Source organism: Natator depressus, chromosome 13, assembly GCF_965152275.1.
Source record: "Natator depressus isolate rNatDep1 chromosome 13, rNatDep2.hap1, whole genome shotgun sequence".
Lineage (NCBI taxonomy): Eukaryota > Metazoa > Chordata > Testudines > Cheloniidae > Natator > Natator depressus.
The window spans coordinates 16,094,346-16,116,302 of NC_134246.1; the positions used below are offsets into that span (position 1 = coordinate 16,094,346).

Genomic DNA, 21,957 nt, shown 5'->3' on the forward strand with positions numbered 1-21,957 from the left:
ATAGGCCCCACAGTCACAGGAAACCTTGTCGGCCAACTGCCTCTCTCTGGTTTTGTAGATGGCCATTTTGGCCAGGGCTAGGAGGAGGTTGACGAGGAGGTCCTGCGACTTTGTGGAGCCACGGATATACAGATGCATTATAGGCACTTTATTCTTTCACTGAGGTAAAAGTTGGATCCTCCTGTTACTATTACTACTGTGGCTTCCACCTGTTTTACATTCCATCCTGACCTGGCCGCTGCTGCTTAGGAGCAAACTCCTGTTGTGATCTGGAATCCTCTGAAGGACAGATCCTGCAGTCATGACTCCCATCAACTTCTATGGGAGTTGGGACTAAATAGACTGCAGGGTTGGGCTGGACCCTTCACTACACGAGTTAAACACATTGTTTTGTAGTGCCAACATAGGGCTTTCAATGCCTGGAAAACATGCAAAGTAGCTATTGCAACACCCCATCCCTTCTGGCAGCATGGGAGTTAAATAGGAAAGAATTCTTGACTTCTAGCCAGTAGAGCTTTTAAAAATGTTCTTAATGTTTTTCCCTACTGCACAATGAGAATCAGGAAAGAAGCTAATTCAGATGCATGTTTTCTCATAATATTTGCAAAAACATTAATTGCTCTGTATACCAGTGAAGATGACTTGCCTCGAAGCTCGAGAAAGAGGTTATATGATTTGGGTTTCATGCCAGTTTATTAAACCTAACTGACTCTCTAGTTTCTTTGCTTTCCCTCTCCAAGTGTGTATTGGGTGAAATTTTCAAAAGTGCCGGAGTCCCACTTCCAAAAGTGACTTAGGCTCCTAATTACCATTAACTCTCAAATGAGACGTACATGCTTCTGAAATCTTTACCTGCTAAATCTTTCCCCTGATCCTAAAATATGACAGACACCTTGATGCACAAAAGTAGTAGTATGCCTTTGTCCAGCAGCATCTTGGTTGGGAGTTTTCCAGCCCCGCTTGCCAGGGCTGCAGACAGATTTGAGAACTGGGAAGCTGTCTCTCTGGCATTGATGATCTCAGCTGTGGCTAAAGAAGCTGTGGGTCAGGCTGCAAAGCATGTGTAATGGGCTAGAACTGGGATGAGTGACTGACAAATTAAGGGGGTGCTGCTTGTGAACCAAGAGAGGAGGGACGCTGAAGACCTGTAGGCTTTGATTCTGAGCTGCAGCTGAGATCAGCTCGGCCCAGGAGGGAGTAGTAGACAAGGGCTGTGTCCACATTCTGGAGGTAGTTGGGGACTGGAACAGCCTTACATTTCTAGGGAGATGGACTAGATAATCTAATGGGTCTCTACCCTAGATGATTATTGGGTTAAATCTAGGGATGGGGGAGGCTTGCTGTAAAACATATATCTTACAGCAAAATGGGCTCCAGGATTCCAGGTTGTTTGTCTGATACAATTACTTGAATATACACTAAAACTAGAATGTTCAGGGTGCCAAAGTTTAGGCTCCTAAATAAATGGAATGACTTTCACTTTCAGAGGTGCTGAGCACTCCTAGCCCCCACTGGTGTGAATGGGAGCTGCATATGGCTCAGCATGTGTGGAAAATCAGCCTATTACTATTTAGGGGCCTAAACATAGGCACCCAGGCTTGAAAAACTTGGCCTATGACCTCAAAGAGCTGATTCTAGGCTGCTATGTTCATTGCGCACACAAAGTGACATGCTGGCCAGTTCCTCTTATGGGTGGTAGAGAATCTGTGTGTCACATGGGCATGAACTGGTCTCAGCCAAATCCCATGAGTCCAGCCTCCCTAAACTCCTCAACTATCCTTCATGTGTGTCAGGTATCTGGTAAAATGAAAATGGGTTTGTGCCTCTGTAGGTCACAGAGCTGCGGGGATTGACGACGATTCTAGTTGGCGTGGTAACGTGTGACAGCATCGACTTCTTTACAACCAGGCCTCAGGCGATCATTGTGGATATAACTGAGCTAGGCACCATCAAGTTACAGTTGGAGGTCGTCTGGAAGTGAGTATAACTTCAAATGCCAAACATAGGGGAGAGGACCGTTAACATGGCCTTAGTGCTTGTGATGGGTGCCACTTTAACAGCACTCAACACTACAGTCCTCTTTCTGTTCACATAACAGGTGCAGCCTAGGTAGCAGCAGCGCAAGCCTCCCCACAGCACCCCCAGCCAATGTGCCTGAACCCTGATCTGGAGGGACCAATCCCAGGGAGGAGAGGATAGCCCCTATCTCCATGGCCCTTCAGTTCTTTGCTCTGTGTTGAGGCTGCCAACAATGGAGCCAGTTGCGTCTGGCTTTTATTTAGGGCTCTGCTTTGTCCAGAGTCAGTGTTCAGTTTGTGGTGTAGGCACATCTCTGAAATGCAAAGAATGGACTTAAAGAGGATGAAATGAAGCTGAAAACAGCAGTTAGACACCACCATACGAATATGGTTGAGGTTTAGAGAAATCACTACAGTTAGAGGGGCCAACCCCTCCTTTAAAAATGAGGTTTCCTCAAAGGTTTGACTGCTGTCACACTTGACTGGTGATCACAGTTGCACGTTCTAGTTTTGCTTGTGCCCGGTTGTGAAACACTATTATGATTCCAGTGTGACTGCTTCTATGGTGCATCGCACACACCCCGCCCCCGAAGAGTTAGGTGGTACCTGTGATTTGATGCATTGTTTTACATTTTAAATTTGTAAAGTTTTATAGTAAATTACCACTACTATTAAAGGAAAAATTTCATTTTATGGGTGCTGCATTGAGAGAGTTCCTGAATTCTTTTCTGCAAGGTGCGCATCAAAATCCTCACTCCAGAAATCTTTTGCATCTTGAGCTTTTATCCGGGGCTCTCTGATGCAGGTGTAGATGCCCAGAAGACAGAAGCTGCATTTGGTATCCTCATATGTGGCTGAGGCTGATCTATACAAGATGTGGCCACATCAATTACTGGCATATTTGAGTTGTTGTAGCTCTCTTCTGCTGAAGAGAAGGAACAGATTGTTTTTGTGGCCATGGTCACAAAAATAAAATAATTATTTCGTTTTTAAATAGCTGTGACCTGCTCTTCTGATAGGGCTGAGGGGGTTGGAAAAAGACTGTCACTAATCTATGGATTTTTTCACTAGCACAGGTGCACACCATAACTCATCTAAACTTGAAATGGAAAACCATATAAAACTGGTGCCCCCAACCAATATGAGAAGGAAATGGCTTGCAAAGCAAGCCAAGGAACAGACCTAGTCCGCATTTAACAGAATGTGGCAGAGCTTCAATTTTCTTGAGAAGCAGAGGCAACCACTGTCATCCTTTGGATCAACAGTTCGGTGTCTGTAATGAATCCAAACTACTCATGCTGGGAGGCAGCTGTGTGTGTGAGAGAGTTAGTGTCAATGCATTTCATATTTCAGGGGTTGCAGTATATTGCAAATCTTATTTTATACTTGCAAAGTGCTGGGTGCCCCTCTGGTACAGCAGAAAGCTGGGTTTGAGGTAGCGGAGAGTAAGTTAGCAATGTTTGTGAAGTACCCATCAAATCAATGAGAGCAGCACCTTTACTGCTGGTTCTCAGCTCCATCACCATCAGGGCTGGAAAAGGGTCTTGGAATATTTGGTAACAACTCGAACTCTGATGCAAAGTTCAGATCTGAAGGACTTGTGGGTTTAGGCCCCTCTTCAGGAATGGGAAACAGCCTGACTCTAATCCTCTTGGGTTCTCAAACCCTAGTTCTATTTCTAAGAATATTTGGAAACCTAGCTTGATTTCTGCTTTGGTGCTGTCTTTGGCTACCGACAAACAGATGAAATACTGTGAAGCACCTTCCCATGAGTCTTCCAACCAAAATGTAGCTAAGTAGCTGGCCTTTCAGGTTGCTCTCTGGAACATACAACATTCGTGGAGTATCCTACACTGTTTTCCAATGCCTTTTTGTGAGCAAATGGTTTCTCACACATCCTGCAATTTTCTTCCACACCTGTTTAGCTCAGGGTTGTTGCTGTAGTTCAACAAAATATCAGTCTGGTCAAAAGCATCTGAAGTTTTGTTTTCAAGCACTTGAAGTAAAGGAAAACATGCTTATGTAGCAGAGCTCAAGGCCTGCACCTGTTTATAATGCTCTGGGGGGGGAGAAACCGCTAGCTCCTATTATTTTTGTTTGTTTGTTTGGTGTTTTTTTGTTTTTGTTGCATCTGCTCTGAGGTTTTGTGAGGGCCCTAGCATTTCTTTGGAAGCTTGAGCTAGTAATTAGCTTGACAGCAAAGCATCATTCCGCAAGCATTGACCACTGTGGTTCTGATTGCTGATCTCTGCATTATCTGTCATACCCTGGGATGCTAGAACAATTTTTATGGGGTGGGGGTGCTGATCATGGAAACCAGGGTTTCCATCTATTTGGTGTTTTGTTACTATTTCAAGCTAGAGAGGCACCCCCAGCACCCTTACTTCCAGGATCACTAGTTATACCTATGTTTGGATTTACATGCATGCCATTTGCAGTTGTAAGCAAAGGCCATCAGGCTAGAATTGGCCAAACTTTCTAATGTGTTATGACTTTAATACTAAAAATCCTTTTTGTCAAAATGGAAACTTCCATGGTAAATGTAGGGTTGGTTTGTTTTGTGTGTGTGTGTGGTGTTGACAATTTTTTTCAGGTTTTTGCTTGAACACTAAACACATTTATATTTTTAGCAACCGCAAACTAGTTTGAGAGTGCAGGAGCAGCAGCAAGGTATTTTCAGGCTTTCAACAAAGAAGAAGAAAAAAACAAAACAACTACTCGCTTGCAAATTTCTTTGCAAGAACAAACACTTCCCTACATACTCCTGGGCCTAAATGAGTAAGAACCTTGCCTTGGAAAAAGTGATCTGAAGCCCTGATTGCATTGTTGGAAGTGCTTTTGCTATGTTGAATGAGTCTGTAAACCTTCTCTTGCCATAGTATCTCTGTCAAAATCTGGGGGGCATATTTCTGAGTGTAACTACACAGAGCTGAGCCTGGAAGAGATCTTTTTCCAATCTAATTTTCCCTATCACCAAGGGCAAATAACTGCCAAGGATGAACACCATTGCTTTGCATTTAATCCTGCTAGTGCTGTTTCTGTAATTGTGTGCACACAAACTCCTGCGCCTCTGCAGGAAGGAAGGGTGGTAATGCACCTTCTTGTTCTGGGAGTTTGTGTTAATCCCTCAACCTCATGGACTATATTTAAAAACTCCACTAGGCAAATGGCACCTTTGCCTGACTGTTCTCCCTGGCATGCTGTTGCTTCTCTTGGCGCTTAGCAGTAACTGCAGTGTGCAAATGACATACTAATACCATTCTACATACAAACCCACTCAATTCTGATTCAGGCCAGGTCTACACTGAGAGTGCTTTGCTAACAGAGCTATACCAGTATTCTGTGTTCCTGGCACAAGAACAGTTTTGCTGGTATAACTATGTTTATGCTAGGGACTTTTGCTAGCCTAGCTACATTGATCAGGGATCATGCCCCTCACTAATGTAGTTATGCTGGCAGAAGTTGGTAGAGTAGACCTGGCCTAAGGCTTTCAGTCTATCTCTACTTACTTCAGACTGTATGAAGCCTTTTGAGGATCAAATGCTGCTGTTTTTATGCTGATTGAGGGGGTCTTTTCTTTTTCCCTTATAGCTGTCTACTAACACCTCAGTTCTAAGACAGTGGCCTGAAGAACTGAATGAAAAATACAACCAATAGTCAAGTCTGCCTCTCAGTTTATGAATTGTCTGAGCAGATTTCTAATTTCTCTGATTTATTCTTTATTTAAAATTATTTGCTTAACAATTCCAGCCCAGAATCCCTTTGAGCTGTGTGAATTCAAAACGTGGCTCACTATAGTTGGACACTGAGGTCATATGGTATGGTTTCTGGGCTGTGACTGGAGGAGTAATTCAGAATGGAAGCTGGCAGGGTTTGTGTTTATGAATTAAAAATTCACTTTCTGCAAATATTTCACAATGGGAAAACAGCAAGTTTTCTACTAACGATTTCTGCAGCTATTGTAGTGAATGCAGAGTGTGGCATAAACCAACATACAGGAGCCATGAACGTAAGTGAAGTGACTTGATTTTAAAAACTCAAATAATTACCAGGAAATCAGTGGTGCAAGTAGAAATCATTTCTTGCTGGTACACTGCACTCATGGGATGGACACAAAGGCAAGGCACGTGACCACTTTATGTGACTTTTCCCCGTCCCCTCCCCATGATCCACATCCATCCCACGTTATCTGGGGGGGGAAGCTCTGTCCTCCCCCTGCTGCACTGGAGACTTCTGCTGTATAGACCCCAGCCAGAAGGACTCGGGAGATGCAGCTGCCAGAGGAGCTGGTGGTGTGGAGCCGTCTAATTGCCCCATGTTCTGCTCCTTTTGCCACTCGGTTCCTGAGAGATCAGGGCTCTCTGGAACCACAGCAGCAAAAGAGCAGAAGAACGTGTGGCCACCGGGCAGCCCCATGTCGGCAGCTCCTCCCATGTGGCTGCTGTACTGCCCCAGCCCTGTCCTCGGGCAGGGCTGCTCTACAGACCCCAGGCAGGAGGACTCAGGAGATGCAGCTGCGTGGAAAGGCAGGGCTGGGGGCAGGCTCTTCCTATGTCTTTCCGGTACGCTGTACCAGCTATAAATATCTGACTGGTACAGTGTACTGGACTGTACCACTGTACTTGCACCACTGATGGTAAAACTTGGCACTATTGGTCCAGCTGTAACACTTTTTTTTGCCTCCAAGAAACAAGAGGTTTGCAACGTGGCGACTGCCCAGCTGGGAACAATGTTAATGGTGACATACATCCCCTGTGAGCTAATCCGCACCCCCAGAAGGAATCGTGATGCTTACCAGAGAATTTCTGCCATATTTCTCTGTGTAAGGTTTGTGCAATACCTTGGTATCCCACCAAGCAGCTTCCCTAGAGCACTTGCACATGGAATGGGCCAGCTCCTATTTTTGACAACTTATCTGCTGAAGCTGTTTTTATACAGAGGAATATTTGCACAGTGATAAGATAAGGGTGTTTCCATTTTAAAAAATAAAACCACTCAAAATAACAGCTCTTTTCAGAGCAACAGCAGCTTTCTCCCCTAAAATGATGACTGACTAATCAAGTCCACTTGTGACACCCAAATGTCCCTCCTGGGCCAGCTTCCACCCTAATAGCGGTGGAGTGAGAGCTCTAATGGCACCTTGCTTTTTTTGGTGTTGAACTGTGCACGCTCTTTTAGCTGAGATAGCTCTGATAAACCTCCTCCTGCCTCCTTTGGAGACCCCAGTTGGTTGGGGTATTTCGACACTGCAGTCAGAGGTCGTCAGACCTGTGCTAGTGTTAATCAAGCTAGCATGGCTAAACGTGACAGTCAAGCTGCATCATCGAGGACTTCATGATGGGCTGTACTAGCCCAACCAGAACTAGGGGCTCAACTCTGAACTGGCGTTGCTAGCCCCGGCTAGGATTTACAGCAGCACCTCTTTACTGCTACTTTTAGCTGGGCTAGGCATACCTGCACTAACTAGATTAAAGTTAGTGCAGGTATGCCTACCTGAGCTGTGCTCACACCTCCAGCTGTGAGAGAGACGTACCTTAAGAGCTTTGTTTAGGGGAGGAGGGTCGGAAGTTTGTGGGGGAGAGAATGTAGATGCTCTGCTGGCTTGGGAAGGGGACCTGGTCACCAGGCCAACCCAAACAGCAACGAGAATCACAAAGGGAACATTCTCCCTCAAGACTGCACCCCTCACTGGGGTGTCATGGCACCATCTGGCCCATGATGATTCCCATAATCCTGCAAGTTTGTTGGAGTGAACCCCACCAAGGCTGCCTCATTGTTTGAATGGAGTGAAGGGGGCGGGGGGGGGGGGGGAGGAGGAGGAGGAATACAACCCTGACAAAAATCTTTGGTTTGACAATACCTGCCTTTTGGGACATTCCTAATGGCAAATATGGTTGGGAAAGAGTGAATCGGACTGAACCAAGGATCAAAGCCACCCAGACAGCTCTGGACCTTGGCAAGTAGATGTAAATGTAGCACTGCTTCCCCCTGCAAATGGTAGTGGTACAGTTTAGGGCTGTGGCTGTTTCTGTGCGCTTCAGTACTACATGGGAACAGTAGGGCTAAAACTCAGATCCTGCTGCTCTAAAAGCTCAGGCTCCTACCACTTGAGATAAGGGAAAAAATCTGTCTTGTTTGCAATATAGGGTCTGGCCCAGAGGTAGACAAACTATGGCCCACAGGCCACATCCGGCCCACGGGACCCTCCTGCCCGGCTCCTGGCCCAGGAGGCTAGTCCCTGGCCTATCCCCTGCTGTTCTCCCTCCCCCACAGCGTCAGCACACCGCACCACCAGCGCAATACTGTGGGGGGCCAGGCAGCGCAGTTGCAGAGCCGCAGCCTGACCCGGTGCTCTGGGCAGCATGGCTATAGCGCTGCCAGCCACCGGTGCTCCAGGCAGCGCAGTCAGGGGGAGAAAGGGGGTTGGATAGCGGGGGGTGGTGGTCAGGGGTGTGGATAGGGGTTGGGGCAGTCAAAGGGCGGGTTGAATGGGGGCAGGGGTCAGTCAGGAAGGGGGGGGTTGGATGGGGCAGTGGGGGGCAGTCAGGGGCAGGGGTTCCGGGGGCAGTCAGGGAACAGGGCGAAGGGGTGGTTGGATGGGGCAGGGGTCCTGGGAGGGGGGGCAAGCAAGTCAGGAATGAGACAGGGGGTTAGATGAGGAAGCAGGGGGCACTCATGGGTTGGGGAGCAGGGGTGGTGGATGGGGCAGGAGTCCCGGGGGGGCTGTTGGGGTCAGAAGCGGGGGGGGGGGGAGTCAGATAGGAGGTGGGGGCCCGGCCACGCCTGGCTGTTTGGGGAGACACAGCCTCCCCTAACTGGCCCTTAATACAATTTTGGAAACCCGACGCGGACCTCAGGCCAAAAAGTTTGCCTGCCCCTGGTCTGGCTCATAGTTGAGCAGCTCCCATTCTCTCCCATTCAGTATCATGGTCACTCTCTCTTTCTCCCTCTCACTCACATGAGCCATGTCATCAGTTCACCCCTGTACTTCACAGTATTTTCTGGCTGATACCCTGAGATGTACTCCATAAGGGCAAATGTCTACACTGCACATTAAACCTGGGTCTGTATGACCCAGCCTTATGGATTCGGTGTTTCCAAGTCTGTGCTTGAGAATCCACAGTGCACTGTAAAGCTGGGTTTACACTTACAGGACCTGGGTCTCTCAGCCATGCTAATGTGTCTGTACTGCGCTAAGCAGACCCTCTGACTTAGATCTGTAGGTTGAGCTGTGTCCATACTGCAATATGACAAGGCTTGGACCCAAGTCACAGCAGGACTAGGGCTCTGACATAACCCCCTAGCAGGATCCTAGGACCCAAGTCCTTGCTAACCTGAGTCAGACTGATTTGTGTGTAGACGAAGGGGAGCTGGGCTCAAATCTGAGTCAGAGCCTGGTCTTAATGTGCAGTGTAAACATACCCTTAATCTTTTTTTCTTTACTATAGGATTATATCAATCTCCTCACAGGAGGAGAATGGCCTTAGGTTGATATCATTATATCTTTACTCTGTATTCTTTATTTTTACTGCTTTGTTCTGTATTAAAAACTAACACTGAAAGTCTTAAACAAAAGGATTCCCCAGCCCCAGCCCTCCTCCTTCTAAGAACAAAATGCCATAGATGAAAGCAATTTGCCTCTGTCAGTAAGTCCATGACGTTCTCTGGATAAAGTGCTCTTGCTGTCAGATACCCGATTTAGTTAATTTGCTGCAAAATGAGAAAGTACAGATGGCTGCTAATCTGGCTCCATAGAACTGGCCTGTTTGACAAACTCCAGCTGTGTGACACTGGTTAATTTAGCTAATTGACATGCATTAGGCTGACACTGTGATAGTGATACTTCCATGGTGGGATGACAACAGCATGTTCCAATGAGGGACACTGCTGTCTGTGCCTGAAATGTTTATATTCAGCCTTCCGCCCTTGCAATAAAAGGGAAGTAGAACTTGGCTTTGAATTGAGGGCAAAAGTCTCCATGGAACTAATTTGTGCCCACTATTGTTTGGATCGTTTCAGAACTCCCAGGGACTCCAGTTGAGGGCAGACACCTTAGCTTTGTGGTTGGCCTTCATTTAAAATATTGCCTGTGGGATCAGAGATAATATGAATGATACATTCCCCTTGTGCACAAAAGTACACCTGAGAGGGGAACAAATTTAATTAAAAGTGCCCTAGCTCTATCAAGAAGGGGGGAGTCCTTGAATTTTCCTCTCTTCCTCTGCGTTGGAATGCATTGTGGGTGAAGGTTCACACAGCTTTGGCTTAGGGTGCTTCTCTGAGGAAGGTGTTCCCAGCACATGCATCTGCTGGAAAGGGGAAGAGTAGTGATCTTCTCTGGAGCGTTGAGGACAATCGGCAAGTGCTTAGAATAAGGGTTGTTGGGCTCTTTACAGCACAGACAGCATCTTATAGGGATAGGTGTGTGGAAGCTCCCTTCCCAGACACAATTGCATGAACTGCATCTCCTGCCATGCACAATGACATAACATCCCTGTGGCAACTACAGCCATTGTGTCTAAGGATACGGACCCTGGACTTCAGGAAAGCAGACTTCGACTCCCTCAGGGAACAGATGGCCAGGATCCCCTGGGGGACTAACATGAAGGGGAAGGGAGTCCAGGAGAGCTGGCTGTATTTCAAGGAATCTCTGTTGAGGTTACAGGGACAAACCATCCCGATGAGTCGAAAGAATAGTAAATATGGCAGGCGACCAGCTTGGCTTAATGGTGAAATCCTAGCGGATCTTAAACATAAAAAAGAAGCTTACAAGAAGTGGAAGGTTGGACATATGACCAGGGAAGAGTATAAAAATATTGCTCGGGCATGTAGGAAAGATATCAGGAGGGCCAAATCGCACCTGGAGCTGCAGCTAGCAAGAGATGTCAAGAGTAACAAGAAGGGTTTCTTCAGGTATGTTGGCAACAAGAAGAAAGCCAAGGAAAGTGTGGGCCCCTTACTGAATGAGGGAGGCAACCTAGTGACAGAGGATGTGGAAAAAGCTAATGTACTCAATGCTTTTTTTGCCTCTGTTTTCACTAACAAGGTCAGCTCCCAGACTGCTGCGCTGGGCATCACAGAATGGGGAAGAGATGGCCAGCCCTCTGTGGAGAAAGAGGTGGTTAGGGACTATTTAGAAAAGCTGGACGTGCACAAGTCCATGGGGCCGGACGAGTTGCATCCAAGAGTGCTGAAGGAATTGGCGGCTGTGATTGCAGAGCCCTTGGCCATTATCTTTGAAAACTCGTGGCGAACGGGGGAAGTCCCGGATAACTGGAAAAAGGCTAATGTAGTGCCAATCTTTAAAAAAGGGAAGAAGGAGGATCCTGGGAACTACAGGCCAGTCAGCCTCACCTCAGTCCCTGGAAAAATCATGGAGCAGGTCCTCAAAGAATCAATCCTGAAGCACTTACATGAGAGGAAAGTGATCAGGAACAGTCAGCATGGGTTCACCAAGGGAAGGTCATGCCTGACTAATCTAATCGCCTTTTATGATGAGATTACTGGTTCTGTGGATGAAGGGAAAGCAGTGGATGTATTGTTTTTTGACTTTAGCAAAGCTTTTGACACGGTCTCCCACAGTATTCTTGTCAGCAAGTTAAGGAAGTATGGGCTGGATGAATGCACTATAAGGTGGGTAGAAAGCTGGCTAGATTGTCAGGCTCAACGGGTAGTGATCAATGGCTCCATGTCTAGTTGGCAGCCGGTGTCAAGTGGTGTGCCCCAGGGGTCGGTCCTGGGGCCGGTTTTGTTCAATATCTTCATAAATGATCTGGAGGATGGTGTGGATTGCACTCTCAGCAAATTTGCGGATGATACTAAACTGGGAGGAGTGGTAGATACGCTGGAGGGGAGGGATAGGATACAGAAGGACCTAGACAAATTGGAGGATTGGGCCAAAAGAAATCTGATGAGGTTCAATAAGGATAAGTGCAGGGTCCTGCACTTAGGATGGAAGAATCCAATGCACCGCTACAGACTAGGGACCGAATGGCTAGGCAGCAGTTCTGTGGAAAAGGACCTAGGGGTGACAGTGGACGAGAAGCTGGATATGAGTCAACAGTGTGCCCTTGTTGCCAAGAAGGCCAATGGCATTTTGGGATGTATAAGTAGGGGCATAGCGAGCAGATAGAGGGACGTGATCGTTCCCCTCTATTCGACACTGGTGAGGCCTCATCTGGAGTACTGTGTCCAGTTTTGGGCCCCACACTACAAGAAGGATGTGGATAAATTGGAGAGAGTCCAGCGAAGGGCAACAAAAATGATTAGGGGTCTAGAGCACATGACTTATGAAGAGAGGCTGAGGGAGCTGGGATTGTTTAGTCTGCAGAAGAGAAGAATGAGGGGGGATTTGATAGCTGCTTTCAACTACCTGAAAGGGGGTTCCAAAGAGGATGGCTCTAGACTGTTCTCAATGGTAGCAGATGACAGAACGAGGAGTAATGGTCTCAAGTTGCAATGGGGGAGGTTTAGATTGGATATTAGGAAAAACTTTTTCACTAAGAGGGTGGTGAAACACTGGAATGCGTTACCTAGGGAGGTGGTAGAATCTCCTTCCTTAGAGGTTTTTAAGGTCAGGCTTGACAAAGCCCTGGCTGGGATGATTTAACTGGGAATTGGTCCTGCTTCGAGCAGGGGGTTGGACTAGATGACCTTCTGGGGTCCCTTCCAACCCTGATATTCTATGATTCTATGATTCTATGATTCTATGATTCTAAGTGTATGTAGGATCAACACTGTATTTAATACCTTTTCACTGGCTTTTCAAGTTACAGTGTTTTGTCCTTTGTGGAAAAAGTTAGTTACACACTCCTTTTATGCTTCATTTAATATCCCCTGCCCATTTCTGGAGCACCATGCGGCCAATATACCATTCTGCTGGCCACCTGCAAGCACCCTGCCGTTCATGGGCCATAGTTGGGGAACTACTGTGTGGGATATAAGACCCCACAGAAAGAGAGGGAGCTCTCCTCAGACTCTGATCTGATTCTGGGAGAGAAGCCAGCTCAGATTGCTCTGCATTGATTAGGCTTTGCTGTGATAGCCATTCCTGAAGGATGAGGTTAGTCAGTACTTCTCTCTATGCAAAAGGATGATGCCCCACTATCTCCCTCTTGCAGCTCAGGTGTCAAGGAAATAAGTCAGAGGGGCTGCTTGCCTCCCTCTTCTTTTATCCTAGAGCTGAGTATTATTTAATAAACTTCAGGGACCCGAATGATGCTACGAGGCTCAAATCCCAGTGGCTGTTCCTGTTGCTAAACACCTAAATGCTTCCTGGCCTTTGATAACACTTACCCTTTTGTATTCCCTGCTCATAGCCCATTTGACACAGAGAACCTGTTTCTGTCCCCTGGAACTACTGCCAAGTTTTCTCTGGGTAGTAGGAAAAGCTCCTTATACAACTGGACTCCGCCAAACACTCCAAGCTTCAGGGAGAAATATTATCTCGTAAGTATGATGGGGGAAGTAAAACACTGTGCACAAACAGTGAAGTGGGGCTGTGTGTGGGGCATCAGATTGTTGCAGAAGAGAATTGGGCAGACCACAGACACAGGGCAGTATGGAGATCATTATGGGGTGTTTTATTTTTTTAATTTAACTCCTGTTGTTTTCAATCCTATTTTAGAATCTTGAAATGCAAACATTTTTTTTCCTGCCAAATATTCCCCATGTGCAGCCAGGCATAAATTAGAGCAGTCTACACTGGGAACTGGCCAATCCCAGGAGCAGTGAACCATAGTGGTGGTTTAAAGGTGGAGTATAAAGCGTCCCCTTCTCTCCCCCCTCTCCCCAGTCTAGTGCCAAGTGCAGTTCAGTTGGACCAGAGAATCTCCTGTGTTTCGAACAGAATTTACACTTAGTGTTGCTGCTTTGTTCCGTATGCTCCTGCCTCTTATTAGCACAGGCAATATGTAGCAAAGGCATGGTGTGCGTACACTCCCCTAACCTCAACACAGGTTCCCATGTCAGCCTGGCAGTCAGGTTTGTGTGCTCCTGCCAAGCCAGCAGAGGGAGTACAAAGCATTGCTTGTAGATAAGTCTTCTGCAAACAGTGGCATTATGGGGCTATGTAGTTATTTAATGTGTGTGCTGTATTTATTAATAACTAATCATGAAAACGTTTTCCAGCCAATTTAATATCATATTGTACTGGGCTGAAGGGGGGTTAGAACCGATTTGTTAGGGCCCCTTTGGAATGAAAAATGTGACAGGCAGTGGCATCTTACACTATTTTTTTAACATTCAGTTTAAAGTTCTTTAAATGTGGAGTCATCTCTGCCTGTCTTCAGCTCTTCCCTGAGGTGAGATCAATGTAAATATTGGACCCATGCATGGTTTGCCCTGACAGGTCCTCCTGCTCTGGTCTGCATGGGGCTCAGAGGTTTCTCTGGCCATTATAGCTGTCTGTCACCCCAAATCTCTGCAGAAGGGCAAGGCTGAGACTCTCCATCTCTGGGTAAATCTTGTATTTATCAAGTAGCTGTACTTACACTTGACCCTGTTTGTTGCAGTCTGTTTCGCAGCAACGAGTTAACCAAGGTGGCATAAACGATGAGGTGCGAGCCCCCTGCATACTGAGCTACTTGGCTGACTGTGACTTTGATGTGCATCTAAGGAATGACAACCACAGCTCTGCAGAGACTGATTCATTCAGCTTCCAGGATCAGAAAGGAACAGAAACCAGAAATGTGACTCCAGCTTCAGACCACAGGACCCTGCCATTGGTTCTTGTACAGGACACCTGTGCAGAAGGAAGACAACACAAGTCTCCAAACCACACAACTCTAGATATCCTGAAAGAGACACCCACCATGGATGGAGCTCCAAGTAGCCCATCCAACCCAAGGGACATTAGCAAAGATGGCAGAGATTCCATCAGCCAGCACTGGAGTCACCAGCCAGTGGAACAAGAAAATGTCCTGTCTGTTGGTCGGAAAAGCTTGAACACTGAAGATGACATAAAACCAGCTGGAAGTGCCAAAGTAGTTGAGAAACTCCTTCAAGAAGTGTTAAATTTGCTGAAGTCACAGAATCCAGGGCAAACCCAATTGGAGGAATTGGAGTACCAAGTTTTATGCATCAGGGACAAATTAAAGGTGTGGTGTTATTTTCACCTTTGTGCAATAAGCTGTAGTTTTTGCTGTTCATCATTTTTCCTCTTACTATTCTAAAGGGCTCAAAACCACATGATGAAGTATCGATGGCTTCAAAATTTTCAGTGGCACATTCCCAAAATGTTGGTTTGACCACCAGAGCTCAGGCATTTCTCAGAAATGGCTGGAAGTCAAAAGAGCTAGCTAAGTGCAACAATATTTCAGTCTGTATAACATCTCTCATGCACTTTATCCCAACATGCTTTGCAGAGCTGAATAACAGAGGGAAGGAGAAATTAGAAAGCAGAGTATAATCAAGGCCCTGTGTTCTCTGAGCCAAACTGGACCTAAATTCTGTAGTAAGGTCCCTGCATTGTGGGACACTGGTGTGGGATTCCACAGTCATTTCATTTAGATGGAGGTTTTAATGGGAAAAAACCCCCAAGAAGATTAATAAGGCAATCAGGATATTAGCCACTGTGTTTTATTTTTATATTAAATTCTACATCTAATGATACAGTCTGGGATTAGAGGAAGCACATTTCATGGTTTTTTTTTCCTGCTAAAATGATCAGCAGTGAAATTGTTGACAATGTTGGCATGTATGTTGTCATCTATAAGTTTCAGAGTGAACACCCCCTTGATGAATGGGTCAGTCCATCAGAGCTAATGTTTAAGGGCTTCTGCACCCTCAGAAAGATGACAGTTATTCATATTAAAACTCAGTTTCTGTTTAAGCATGGGCTGCTGGTGGACACTGCCTCAGGCGAGGCTAGCCCCTGGCCCCACTCCTTCTGCACAAGGCCCCTTTCTGTCTCCCCTTGGCAGAGCCCTGAGGGCCCCCCCTCGTTCCCACCTCCCGCGGCTGCCCCAGCTGTGCCGGCTGCCCTACCCGAGCCGTGGACCAGCCCGAGTAGCCCCGACCTCCGATCCGGCCTGAGCTGTCCCAGCCAAGCCAGTCCGAGCAGCCCCAGGCTCGCCTGGGCTGTGTTGGCCAACCGACCTGAGCCCCGGGCCGGCCCGAGCAGCCCCGGCCTGAGCAGCCCGTCACTGGCCAGAGAATGGTAAAGGCTGTGTGCCTCCCACAGCTGTCCATCTCTGCAGTCCAGGGAGATTACTGAGGAACCCGGAAGCTGAATAGCAGATACAGCCTCAGCTGCCCCGGAACCTGCATGACACATAATAATAAGTAAAACCCCACAAATGGCATCCCACGGCAGTGGCTATTATACCCGCCACCCATGTGTTTAAGGATATCTTCACAACCATATGAGACTAGAAACATTTTTCCCCCTACGTGAAAGATTCTGGAGCACAACTTTGTGGCAAAGGGTGGATTGCACTTGTAGTCCCACAGCTGTGGAATACATGAGGCCCTGTGTGTAGGCAAGAGAGAGAAGACACTGTAGGATTTCAGCTAGATCTGAGATAGGAATGTCACTGACACTGCTTTCTACTCCTAAATCCTTAGCCCTCAGAAAAATTAAAAGAACATAAACACCCCCCAAACCAACCCAACCCCTTTCCCAAAACTTCTACCCCAAGCAGAGAAAGGGGAGAAATGCCAGACACCCCATGAAGGGGTACGAGCACGCTATTGAAGGTGCTCAGATACTATAGTGATGGGTGGCAGTATAAAACTGATAGCTCTAGATCTTAAGAAGGAGAAAGACAGGAAAGTTGTACCAAATGGCAGGAGCTGCAGAGAAGGATGGTCTTACACTTACACTGGTGAGGTTGTAGGAAACCCAAGGAGAATTTTAAAACTGGATAAACCTTTTGAACTAGTTCCTGAAATGAATTGGCAAAGTTGTTTCAGGGTGGGGGCGATGTGGCTGAAGTGCTTTGTATGTGTGAAAGGACCAGCTCTTCTGGTGTGTTGTGGATGAGCTGATGGGAGCAAACTGACCCGTGGTTGAATAGATGGTGATTTGTAAATTCGTATGGGTGAACTGCTGGGGGGGACACCAGGATCCTTGCAAAGAACAATAGTTTATTTCCTATCTATCAACAGCTGAAGACGTCTCATCAGAAACATTCATCCATGGAGAGTCTGATGGTGGAGATGGTGCTGGAAAGTTTTGACTTTTTAAACACGGACTGCAGTGCTGATGAGCTTTCCTTATTTGGAAGCATAAGGACAGACAGTACCAGGTGAGCAGACCAATGCATCCCACTGAGGGGCTGGAGGGATTAGAAGGAGGAAGATCAGGAGTTAAATACACTGAACTCAGTTAGGCAATGACTGTGTAGTGGGGGGAGGTTGGTGCCCAGGGTGTGGACACCCAGGAGAGAGAGGATACTAAGAAACGTACAACTCAGTCAGAGCAATAAATGGGTTGAAATGCGGGAATGTTTAGGCTGAATATCTGGAAAAGCCTTCCTCCTACTAGGCTGAAGAATGGGATAGTTGGGATATTTAAAACTTCAGCAAACAGATGTATGGGTATGATGAGGAACAGTTTTGCAAGGGAACAGGCCAGGAGCAGCTCACAGGTCTCTTCTACTGGGTTCTGTTTCATATTTGTGACCCTTGCTCATAACACTCAAACTTACCCTTTGGGGTTGTGGGCCTGATCCTGAGAGGTGCTGAGTAGCCCCAGATAGACCAGACTGTAAAGCATCCTTGAGTTGGAGTTGCTAGAGAACAAGGTGTTTTTATTTTGCTTTTGCAATACGTCATTCCAAATGGGCCAGCCATTCAACACACATTATCGATGGCAGTGTCTTGTTTGGATGGTGGTCCTCACAAAAACGAGGTCACAGGATTAGCTGACATACTGTTGCCTTCCTGACATGAGAATTAGAGATTTAAATCCCCATCTTCACCTTTGTAGGAAGTTTACACACAACCAAGATTGTTAACAGGCTTACTGCTCCTATAGAGCATCAGTTATTTGTCAAAAGTGGTGACCACTTTGGTGAGTTTGGGGATTATTACTGAGAAGACAGGAAGAGAAACTTTCACATTCATTTGTTGAAGATATAGGAGTTAATGGCTAGAGGTGCCTTGTGGGTTTTTAAACAACTTTTAATTTTTTCTTGGTGTTTTAGATCCTTCTGCTTCACTGCACACAATGGCTGGTTAACATTAACTACTTGTTCCCCTTTCTTAACTTCTCTAACAGCACTTACAATGACAATATACTGGGCTATGACAGGAAAACAGAAACGAAAGAATTAACCACAGGGAATGATGATTTAGACAAACTTCTGATAGTTCATCTGCAGTTGTGCAAAGCTCTCTTGCAGGTAAGGAATGGCGTATGGATGAACCCATTTGCAGTGGATTGATACTGGCCCAGATCCCGGGAGGCAGTGCAGGCACTTTGCATTGTGCAACGGGCACAAAGCTGGCATAGCCAGCCCTATGAGAATCCCCCTAGCACAGACTTCTCTGGTAGCATAGTGTGGGAGTAACGGTTTCTATGCCAGACCCTTCTTTGGCTGTTGGTGAAGGGGACATGGTTGGAGTGAAAGCTGGCATGGCTGGGACATACTTCTGCCCCAGCACTTGCAGCTCTATTTGCCTCTCACATCCGGCAGCCTTCAGGCTAGTTTAAGGCAAGTATAAGGCAGGCTTCAGGCTACCCTGATTTATGCTGGAAACCAGCCCTTCACTCAGTTGGTGCAGGATCAGGGAGTGCAACACCCATCTTTTCCCCCATTCTTGAGTTGCACTGTGCACTCCATGGCCATAGCTGAGGATCTGGGTCATCATTTATAACCACCAAGCAAAGACAGAACTGGCGATTTATGAGGTTATGTTATAAAGTGGAATGACTAAGAATGGAACTGCAGATCACTTGAGCCAGATTTTCAAACTACAATGCACAGACCTATGTAAAGGGAAATCAGGTGGGCATAAACGGCTTCTGCAAAACTGGACCTTTTTTGCTGGAGTAGGAATTAATAGGTCTGCACTCAGAAGACTTATGCATGGTGAGCTGGCTATGAATGAAGTAGGACGGGTTTGGATTGAACTGCATATTGATTGGCAAAAGACCAATTTTTCAGAGAGAAAATTTGGTATCACTGGAATAAAATAGCCAGTATCCGGGGTAAGTAATGATGATTTCTCTAGAACAGTGGTTCTCAAACAGAGTACCAGGGCCCCCTAGGGAGCCTCGAGCAGCTTTCAGGCAGGCCTCCAAGCAGGGCCAGTATTAGACTCGCTGGGGGCCAGAAATCCGAAGCCCCACCCGGGGCTGAAGCTGAAGGCTGAGCAAGGTATCTTAGTGGGGGCCCCTGTGGTGTGGGGTCCCAGGCAATTGCCCTGCTTGCTACCCCCTAACACTGACTCTGGCTTTTATGTGCAGAAAACCAGTTGTTGTGGCACAGGTGGGCTCTGGAGTCTTTATAGCATGTTGGGGGGGCCTCAGAAAGAAAAAGGCTCGGAACCTATGCTCTAGAACACCTCTGGGACTCATAGGTGCTGAACAGCCACAATCCCTATTCATTTCACTAGGAGTAGTGGGTGCTCAGCATCAGCTAGGATCAGGCCCTGAAGCACAAAAGGCTTTCTACAAGGATTACTCCACACATCAGTACAATACATCAACCTTGGGCTGCTATTGAACCATGTACAGCAACGTTATAACCATTTCAGATGGGAAGAGAAGACTTTCCAGTTCAGAGAGAGATGCAAAATGTAATCATAGAATCATAGGACCGGAAGGGACCCTCAAGAGGTCATCTAGTCCAGTCCCTTGCACTCAGGGCAGGACTAAGTATTATTGAGACCATCCCCCGCTCTTAAAAATCTCCAATGATGGAGATTCCACAACCTCCCTAGGCAATTTATTCCAGTGCTTAACCACCCTGACAGTTAGGAAGTTTTTCCTAATGTCCAACCTAACTAGGGTGACCATATTTTCCCAAAGGAAAAATGAGACACCCCATGGGGCCGGCCCGAGGCCCTCCTCTCCCCTCATGCATGGGGCAGCCCAAGCCCCCCTGCCACCCACCCATGTGGGACTGGTCTGGCCCGAGATGCTGTCCTGAGCCCTCCCTCCTGCACAGGGCTGGCATTTCCACTTGCCCCCGAGCATGTTCCTCTGTGCCCTGCTAGGGGTCGCAACCCACTTTTTTTTTTTTTTTTTTTTTTGGCAAAACTGGGCATTTGTCCAGTTTGCTCTTGCCAAATGATGATCAGTTGGCAAGAACAAACTGGACAAATGCCCAGTTTTGCCAAAAGAAGTTGGGACAGCCAGGACAAGGCTTAAGAAAGGGACTGTCCCGGCCAAAACAGGATGCATGGTCACTCTAAACCTAACCCATCCTTGCTGCACTTTAAGCCCATTGCTTCTTGTCCTATCTGCAGAGGTTAAGGAGAACAATTTTTCTCCCTCTTCCTTATAACAATCTTTTACATACTTGAAAACTGTTATCATGTCCCCTCTCAGTCTTCTCTTTTCCAGACTAAACAAACACAATTTTTTCAATCTTCCCTCATAGGTCATGTTTTCTAGACCTTTAATCATTTGTGTTGTTCTTCTCTGGACTTTCTCCAATTTGTCCACATCTTTCCTGAAATGCGGCGCCCAGAACTGGACACAATACTCCAGCTGAGGCCTAATCAGCATGGAGTAGAAGAATTGCTGCTTGTGTCTTGCTTACAACACTCCTGCTAATACATCCCAGAATGATGGGTGGTTTGTTTGTTTTTTCCAACAGTGTTACACTGTTGACTCTCATTTAGTTTGTGATCCTCTATGACCCTGCAAATCCCTTTCCACAGTACTCCTTCCTAGGCAGCCATTTCCCGTTTTGTATGTGTGCAACTGATTGTGTCTTCCTAAGTGGAGTGCTTTGCATTTGTCCTTATTGAATTTCATCCTATTTACTTCTGACCAGTTCTCCAGTTGGTCCAGATCATTTTGAATTTTAATCCTATCCTCCAAAGGACTTACAGCCCCTCCCAGCTTGGTATCATCCGCAGACTTTATAAGTGTACTTTCTAAGCTATTCTCTAAATCATTGATGAAGATATTGAACAGAACTGGACCCAGCACTGATTCCTGCGGGACCCCACTTAATATGTGCTTCCAGCTTGACTGTGATCTACTGATAACTACTCGCTGGGAACAGTTTTCCAACCAGTTATGCATCCATCTTATAGTAGCTCCATCTAGCTTGTATTTCCCTAGTTTGTTTATGAGGAGGTCATGAGAGACAGTATCAAAAACCTTACTAAAGTCAAGATATACCACATCTACCGCTTCTCCTCTATCCACAAGGCTTGTTATCCTGTCAAAGAAAGCTATTAGGTTGGTTTGACACAACTTCTTCTTGACAAATCCATGCTGACTGTTACTTATCATCGTACTATCTTCTAGGTGTTCGCTGATTATTTGCTCCATTATCTTTCCAGGAACTGAAGTAAAGCTAAGTGGTCTGTAAATCCCTGGGTTGTCCTGATTTCCCTTTTTATAGATTGGCACTATATTTGCCTTTTTCCAGTCCTCTGGAAACTCTCCCATCTTCGATGACTTTTTGAAGATAATCACTAATGGCTCAGATATCTCCTCAGTCAGCTCCTTGAGTATTCTAGGATGGATTTCATCAGGCCCTGGTAACTTGAAGACATCTAACTTTACGTAATTTTTAGCTTGTTTTTTCCCTATTTTAGCCTCTGATGCTACCTCCGCATTCACTATGTTAGAAGTCCAATTGCTACTAACCTTTTTGATGAAAACTGAAACAAACAGATCATTTAGTACTTCTGCCATTTCCACATTTTCTGTTATTGTTCCCCTCTCCCGCCTTTGAGTAATGGGCCTACCCTGTCCTTGGTCTTCCTCTTGCTTCTAATGTATTTGTAGGATGTTACCCTCTATGTCTCT

The 21,957-nt window shown here is 46.4% G+C and overlaps 1 protein-coding gene across 1 annotated transcript in view; it reads left to right on the forward strand.

The window, feature by feature from the left end:
• Positions 1-21,957, forward strand: part of RIPOR3 (RIPOR family member 3) — a 71,059-nt gene that overhangs the window by 38,980 nt on the left and 10,122 nt on the right. The window contains exons 11-15 of the mRNA XM_074969587.1: positions 1,832-1,977; positions 13,337-13,466; positions 14,531-15,115; positions 17,127-17,266; positions 18,241-18,364. Coding sequence (XP_074825688.1) covers positions 1,832-1,977; positions 13,337-13,466; positions 14,531-15,115; positions 17,127-17,266; positions 18,241-18,364 — 1,125 coding nt within the window. The remainder of the gene's footprint in view (positions 1-1,831; positions 1,978-13,336; positions 13,467-14,530; positions 15,116-17,126; positions 17,267-18,240; positions 18,365-21,957) is intronic.